At 47.3% G+C, this 8,577-nt stretch overlaps 1 protein-coding gene across 1 annotated transcript in view; it reads left to right on the forward strand.

Moving 5' to 3' along the window:
* Positions 1–7,979, forward strand: part of ADD2 (adducin 2) — a 100,151-nt gene extending 92,172 nt beyond the window's left edge. The window contains exon 15 of the mRNA XM_039527828.1: positions 5,802–7,979. Within this exon, the coding sequence (XP_039383762.1) occupies positions 5,802–6,118 (317 nt within the window). The 3' untranslated portion in view covers positions 6,119–7,979. The remainder of the gene's footprint in view (positions 1–5,801) is intronic.
* The last annotated feature ends 598 nt before the right edge of the window (positions 7,980–8,577 follow it).

The raw sequence follows: 8,577 nt of genomic DNA on the forward strand, positions 1-8,577 counted from the left end.
GGCAGGATGGCCTATTGGACGGAGCACTAGACTAGCACTTAGAAGATCTGAGTTCTATTCAAGTCTATGCCTCGGTTTCCCCATTTGTAAAATGGGGATAATGCTACTGACATGCTTTGTAAAGCACTTTGAGGTCTACTGTGGGAAAGTATTACATGAGAGCAAAGCATTATTATTATCATCATAAATTCTATCTGTCATTTCTCTAGAAACCCTCACCATTGTGTGTAAGCACTGATACTTGAAAGTTCCCACTTTACCTGCCTGTGTGCTGATTTGACCATCCAACTGTGTAATTTAGACCTCTATTAAGATGCCGATGCCTCTCACTTCACAGGGATTTTTAAGAAAGGCTCCTTTCTTATAGGCTGTTTCAGAAGAGTTGCTCTGACTTTTTCCTTGCTCAAGATTTTGAGAAGGATTTGTTTTTATGCCCCATTTTTATTTCCTGTCTCTCTTCCGCCCAAAGATAGTCCTGAATGTTGTAAAAAGAAACCAGCTATAGCCTCAGGTCTTTGTAGAAGGAATCTCCCACCCTCAAAAGCATCGCACCAAGATCACAAAATCTGCTTAAGGGACAAAATTCTGCCCAGGAGGGCTTCACAGTTTTCTTCTCGCCCTGTTCACAGAACTTTGGCTGAGCTCAGTGGGTAGGGTGACCAGACAGCAAGTGTGAAAAATCGGGACGGGGGCGAAGGGTAATAGGCGCCTATGTAAGACAAAGCCCCAAATATCGGGACTGTCCCTATAAAATTGGGACATCTGGTCACCCTATCAGTGGGAGATCTGTGAATGGGAGGGGAATGGAATATAGGATTCAAGATCTGCCAGAGAGATCTGAGAGCAGAGCTTTGTCCTAGCTTACTGATTTCAAAACACGAATGGTACAAGTTCAAATGGCCAGCATCAAAACTGGCCAGCAAAGCTACTTATGCTTGCTATAAATAGCTTTTCTTGCAGTTCTTCTGTCTTTTCCCCATTGCTTCCCATTGTGCACATCACTTTCCGCTGTTGCATACACAATTTGTGCCTTTAGTGTCCTAAAAGACAGCATGGGAAAAGAAAAGCTCTAAAATTTGGTGAGGTTTCTGATGGTAAGTCATTACTTGGGTCGGGGCGGTAAAATGAAAAAAAAATCAATGTTATAAATACTTATGGGGATCATTTCACCTAGCAGCTCCCTCTCTGCCACACAGAAGACCAGAGTCTGGGCAGGTTTCAAGCCCCTACGCCGTGTACATTTAAGGATGTTACAGAGCACAGGGTCTGGGGTTGATGCAGTGTTGCATTCCTCATGCCGCCTAATGTGAGAGCGTCTTACAGAGGCAAAGATTTTTTTTCAGAATATTTTACTTTTTTTTCTCCCCCTACCAAAACAATTTGGCGAAACTGACATCTCGTGAAATGTCTCGGTGTTGCCAAATCTGCACTTTGCTGGGGCGGGGGAAAAGGGGGAGGAAGAAAGTTGGAGCTGAAAAATTTCACCCAGCTCTATTGAATACACAGCCTGTCTGAGAGCTGAAGCTACTTTCTTTCTTCAGTCCTAGCTGGCTTACTACCCCTTTGCATTATTTCTCTATTTGAAAATATGTGGCTGAATTCTTACTCTAGTACTTTCTCAGGACTCGGCACTGTGCTTCTCTTGCCAAAGTACTTCTCACACCAGCCACCTGACTGACATACCTTTGCGTAGTGACGGGTGTTACTGTTTTAAGTAGGCAAAAATCTAATGGCTTGGTGCAGTCAAAATTACAGATGGACTGTGGTCTGCTTCAGTTTTTGGATCTTTTGGACCAGTCTCCTGTGATGGGAGGGACGGAAGTAAGGTTTTGTCTATGCAGGTATGACTGTAGAGTGCGCTAGCCTGTGGCACACCAAGTTGTGACATGGACTCGACTACCGCGCACTAAAAGTTCGGTGGTGCGCTTTGCGGAACGTCAGAGTGCACTCCAGAATTTGGCATGCACGGTAGTTGGGTCCGCGTGGTGACTTAGTCCACAGCAGGCTAGTGCACTGTACATTCAGATGACCCTGGCTTGCCGTGCACTAAGGATATGTCTACACTTTGACGTGGGAGTTTGAGGAGACATACTCACCTCACCTCTCATCAAGCTAACACAGTGGTGTGAGTGGAGGGTCGTCCTGGTGTCTTGGACGGTGTTGGGGGGCTGTGGAAGACCATGCCAGTGACTGGGACATGGGCAGTCTGGCCTAGCAGGCAGCACGGTGTTCAGGAACCAGAGATCAATGGGCAAGTCCGAAGTCAGAGCCGAAAGTCAGACAGGAAATGGGAAATAAAGCCACAGATCAGTGCCTAGGGTTGGAGCCAGAGCAGTCAGAAACCAGAGCATCCGGGTTCAGGGACTGGAATGAGACCAAGCGCAGGAGCCGGGAACAGAGCAGGATCAAAGTCAGGAATCGAGGACAAGGCCTTGTTGCACAGACTGCTTCCTGTGTCTCTTTCCGGCTTCAATAGCATACTCCAGTGGTCCCCAACCCGCCCGCCAGACGATGAGCTACCGTGGCTGGTGGACGAGCATCCACCGAAATGCCGCCGAGAAGTGGCAACGACAATAGGTGTTGCTGCCGACAAGCAGCGTCATCCAGAGGCATCACCGCTGAAATGCCGCCGAAAATTGGCGGCATTTCAGCGGCGACGCCTCTGGATGACGCTGCTTGTCGGCAGCATTTCAGTGGATGTTCGTCCGCCAGGCAGTATGTGGGCGCACATAGATGCCCCGGCAGGCGCCATGGCACCCGCAGGCACCACGTTGGGGACCACTGGCGTACCCAGTCCAATCATGGACTCCAGAGCATCTCCAGTCGGGTCCCTGTGGCTGGTGCACTTAGTGGAGTGTTACACCTTCGGGCTCCCAATTCCTCAGTCCCAGCTAAAGTTGTCAGGTGGTGGTGTGGATGCGGCAGTGGCTGAGAGCCCACAGGTTCAAGATCCCAGGATCCTCACAGACAGATACATACTCGGGGTGCCTCGTTGCAGCTGCAGTCTATTTTTAGCGCACAGGCTTGCTCAGAGCTAGCACGGGTATGTCTCTTTGAGGATCCACACCCAGCTTGAAGGGTAGATGTACCCTGGGTCTCTGCATAGAGAAGCCCTAATGTTTTTTAAACTGTAGTGCATCTTGAGGGTCACCTTCATTCTCACTGAGTTGCACTTAGTCACAGGAACAACCCCAGCAGAAACAGCGCTACGCATTGAGTAAGTACCACTCTGTGCTCACCAGGATCGGGCTCTAAGTCAAGGAGCACTGGGTGGAGGTGCAGGCAGGCTTGCAGTCAAGCAAAGAGCCAGGCCTTACAAATGAGGGCAGCCAAGATTAGAGGTTGATTCCTGATTCCAAATGTTCCCTGCACTGCAAGCTCTGAAAAGAAAGCTTCCTCCTCCATGCCATTTCCTTTCTATCCCAAATCCTTATGGAATCATGGCGGGGATGCCTGCACAAAATGTATTCACTGTCTGAATTAACAAGGTTAATGTGTCCTTACTGCCAGCTACTGGGGGGGTTGGAGCGGGGAGATCTAGCTTTCACCATACCAAATATTATCCATATTTTGATGCTAGCTCAGGTAAGTATGCCCAGTGGTCTGTGATGGGATGTTAGATGGGGTGGGATCTGAGTTACTACAGAGAATTCTCTTTCCTGGGTGCTGGCGGGTGAGTCTTGCCCACATGCTCAGGGTTTAACTGATCGCCATATTTGGGGTCGGGAAGGAATTTTCCTCCCGGGCAGATTGGCAGAGGCCCTGGAGGTTTTTCGCCTTCCTCTGCAGCCCGGGTCACTTGCTAGAGGATTCTCTGCAGCTTGAGGTCTTCAAACCACGATTTGAGGACTTCAATAACTCAGACATAGGTCAGGGGTTTGTTATAGAAGTGGATGGGTGAGATTCTGTGGCCTGCATTGTGCAGGAAGTCAGACTAGATGATCATAATGGTCCCTTCTGACCTTAAATTCTATGAGTCTAATATGTACAAAGGGAACAGCTGCTCCACTATGTATATTGCGTGGGCTTTACACAAGCTGTGACAAGTATCAGCCAAGAGTGCGGTCTAGCAATTAGAGCAGGGGATCGATGGGTTCTATTCCTCACTCTGCTTCTTACTCACTGCATGACCTTGGGCAAGTTGCCTAAATGATCTATGCCTCAGTGTCCTCATCTTTAAAATGGAGATAATACCGCATGCCTCACAAGGGTGTTGGGTGGCTCAGCACCTCTTTACAAAGCCCTTTCGGAACCTTAGTTGAAAGGTGCTATGGAAGTCTAGTGTGTTAGTTATAATTATCTTAGATTTCTTTATTGGATTTACTAACGGAACAAGGGAAAAAAAGAGAGAGGGAGAGGAGAAGGAAGAGGAAAAGAGAAGAGAGGCACGTATTCAATTGTTTAATTGCTTTTTCCCAGAACACAGCTTCCTGCGTTCATTGTCAAAGAGGGTCATTCATTAACACTAGTTGCAAAAGAAGCCCTTTGCAAAACACCACCCTCTTGTCTGTGTGTGTGGGCTCGGAGGGAAAAACCGCATGAGTGAGCAAATGAAAAACCCAAGTGCCTAGGTACCCTTAGCACTGTTTAAATGTACAGGTCACTTAGCAGACAGGCTTCCAGGAGTTCTAACCATCCTCAGCCATCTGCTCCTGTTGGGCACCGTGTTTGCTTAGCAATAACCCCTTCTTCTCTGGATTTCCATAGACAGTATTTGCAACCTCTTTTTCCCAGGGAGGAAGTTGAGAGACTTCTGGTTTTAAACCTAGGCCAGATTTACGTGTAAAACATAGACTGACCTAGTTACCTTGCTCAGGGGCTCTGAACAATTTTGCACCCGGAACACGGTAATTAGATTGACCTAACCTCTGGTGTAGACATGGCTAGGTTGATGGAAGGATTCTTCCGCCAGCCTCTCAGAAAGATAACCTCTTCCACTGCTGTAGGAAGTGTCTACACCATGGTGCTACGGTGGCATAGCTTCAGCAGCATCGCTCTGCCACTGCAACGGTTATCGTGTAGACATACCTTTAGTTCCGACTTCTAGCTCTGCCTCCATTCAGTGAGGAAAAATGAAACCGAGGAGGCAACATGAAGCACAAGCTCTTTCCCTGGGTCTAGGAGATGTGGGTCAGAGGATCCTTTCCGGCCATACTGTCTCAACCCACCAGTGTCCCGTTTTCTCCCGATCACAGCGAGACTGCTCTGGCTTCTGTTGAAATCAAGGGCCAAATTCCCACTCACTGGGAGCATGATAAGGTCTAGTCCATGTAAATACCATAGGCCTGATTCCCCACGGCTCTGCACCTCCTGTGCAAAGTGAATGAAACATACCACCAACTTCAGATCACGCCCACTTTGCAGAGATGTATAAATCCCCAAGGTGCATGGCACAGGAGAGCCAGACCCAAAGGACTTACAATGGTGTTAGAGAGAAGGGAATCAGACCACAACAATTTCCTTGCCGCGTGGGCCAAATTCTGCTTCTATTTAAACTAGTGTCAAGCTAGAGTGTCCTCATTGAAGTCAGTGATGGAATGATTATAGTAAGACCACAGGGCTAGCTCTAGGTAAGCTGGAAAATGCCCATTCCTTATTAGCCTGTAGTCTTCCAGTTGAAACCACTTCTTCAATATTCCGTTGACACTTATCTTCAGCAACCCTAAAGCAATCAGCTGTTCTGCCTGTATGGCAAAGCCAGGCGATCCGGCCCTGTAGCCACACAAAGTAGCAGCCCTTCTAGGGAGATTGGGGACCCTGCCTCCATAAATCCTCATGCCTTGTGTCTTTCTTTTGTGAAGGTGCTAAGAAGACGGACACCAGCCAAGCCCTTGCCGATCCCACTGCTGCTGGAGAGAAGGCGCAGCCAGCAGCGGTGGTCGTGAATGGGAAAGATGACGACCAAACTGCAGAAGACACCCTAAGCAAAGGAATGAGCCAGATGACCACAACCACAGATGCTGACCCAGATGCCCCTAAGGACAAAACTGAGTCAATTACTAGTGGGCCTGTGTCCCCAGAAGGCTCACCATCCAAATCTCCCTCCAAGAAGAAGAAGAAATTCCGGACCCCATCCTTCCTGAAAAAGGGCAAAAAGAAGGAGAAGGCTGAATCTTGATTCCTCTCCAGGCCTTCTCCTCCTGCTGCTTCCTTCCTTCTCCCCCACCCACCAAGGTCACCAGAGCAGTAGAGGAAGCTGATAGCCAATAGCTGCCTCTCCTAGAATGGTTTGTGCTGAGATAGAACCAGAGGTTGAGGGTCCTGGAATGACTCCTGTGTAATACGTGTGGCTGAGACAACATCTAGACTTTGGGGGAAATGAGGTGAATTTTCTGGGTACTCATGGCGCGAGACGTATCGTTCCCTGTTAAACTGGTTTTTGAAGAAGTAAGCAAGCTTAGGAATGATTGTGGTCCTTATTTTCTGCTCAAGGGAGCTAGTCACTAATTTCACAAGCTGTAAAACTGGTTTTCTATACCAGTTCCTCCTCGTCACAGCACTAATGCTCCAAACCATTTCTCTCCTGTGGGCTGAGGTTTTTCCACATGCTGCTACCTTTACAGCCCATGTGGCCACCTTTTAGGAATAATTTGGTGCAAGAACAGACCCTCGTGAAACAGGAGGGGACATTGACAATGATTGATTCCCTTTTTCCAGATCTGCAGTGGAATCCTGGCTACTTACCTTGTTGCAATTTGCCATATAATCTCAAATGGAGACGATCCAATTTTATCAAAACCCAAAGGTGAAGGATTGCTCTCCTAGAAGTAAGGGTCAGGCTGTGGACTCATGACCTTTTGCTTCCTGGGTGACTACCTTACACCTAGGCCAACAAGCCGTTTTCAAGTTCCTTTCTAGCCAGAATGGTGACACCAAGTTATCTAACGATCCATTTGCTGCAGTAGTGAAGCCTCTTGGAAATGACTATTGTATCTCAGTCAGTGGGGAAGTATACAAATCCCTCCCTCACAATAACACACAAGATAATGTGTCCCACTATAAATATAGTGGTAAGAGCGGGGAAGGAAAAAAGCCTCCGGGAACTCTCTATGTTAAGTTTAAGAAGCAAGAAAATTTCAGTCACTAAGTGCTATTTTGTTAGTTTGGAATAAATGCACGCTGACGATATCACTCCTGTAATAATCACTCCAGAATGAAAAGCCTATAGAAAATGCGACTTCACCCCCACTTGCTGCGCTACTAATTAATTGCACTTAGATGAGGCTGTGATGCAGATATGAGACCTGTTAGCACTTTTCATTGCATTCAGCTTCCGCTGGCTCAGCACATGCCATTCTGGACTGGCAGCGAAGAGGGGTTGTGAGTGCATTCCCTCTTCCCCACCCGCACCCTCCCACCAACCCCAACTCCAGAGTGAAAATGAAACACGAGTTCACACCTGTGACATGTTATTGCCAACTGGCTTAACCTGCCCCCCCATCTCTAACCTTCACCCCCTCTTCAAAATAAGACAAAGTTACCAACAGATGAAGATTATTACAATTTACAGTCAGAGAATCATAGAAATATAGGGCTAGAAGGGTCATTGAGAGATCATCTAATTCATCCCCCCATGCTAAGATAGGATTAAGTAAACCTAGACCATCCCTGACAGGTGTTTGTCCAACCTATTCTTAGTATCCTCCAATGATGTGGATTCTACAACCTCCCTCGGTAACCTGTTCCAGTGCTTAACCATCCGGATAGTTAGAAAGGTTGAGCTAATATCTAACCTATCATGCCACAGTTAAAGGAGATAAACAGGCCAATGTTCCTCTGTCAGTTTGAGGACTCTGGCATTAAAGGTGCTAACCAAATGAGATCTTGATCTTGCCCCATTGAAGCAAGTTTTCCATTGGTTTAAATGGGAGCTGGATCAGACCCAGAAAGCTTAGGGTCGCCATTCTCAAACAATGGGCTATTGTTAGTCCGCAGAATGGCACTTGGAGAACCATGCAAGAGAGAGAGAGAGAGAGAGAGAGAGAGAGAGTGTGTGTGTGTGTGTGTGTGTGTGTGTGTGTGTGTGTGTGTGTGTGTGTGTGTGTGTGTGTGTGTGTGTGTGTGTGTGTGTAGAAACTGAGAAAGAGGTAGTCCATTGATAAATCTTTCTCTGTCATCAAGTCCACAGAATGGAAGGCTTGAGAACAACTGACTTAGAAGGATATTGTAGTCTGTATATTGACGTGGTGTTCTGGGTCAGGCTCACCTCTAACGTCTACCAGTAGTTCTATAAGATCAGGAAGCGAGGCCTCTTTCTGTAGTAGCCTGGACTTGAAACCGTGATGCTGAACGCCAATGAAGTTTGGATTTGGATGTGATTCCGGATCCATAATTTGTGAGCCAGATCCATCTCTGCCTGTATGAAGCAAACTGGTTGGAAAAATTCTGATAAAAAAGCAACAACTTTCATTGTTTTTTTTTTTTAAATGTTCCAACCCTGTGGTTTTCAGAGTCTCATTTGTGTTGGAATGAGGCTGTGGGGTCTAGAGATTAAAGCACATGACTGCATCTTAGGAGACCAGGGTTCTATTCTCAGCTCTGGCCTGCTGGTTGACCTTGGGTTAGTCTCTGCACCTC

The sequence above is a fragment of the Mauremys reevesii genome, linkage group 2 (assembly GCF_016161935.1).
Source record: "Mauremys reevesii isolate NIE-2019 linkage group 2, ASM1616193v1, whole genome shotgun sequence".
NCBI lineage: Eukaryota > Metazoa > Chordata > Testudines > Geoemydidae > Mauremys > Mauremys reevesii.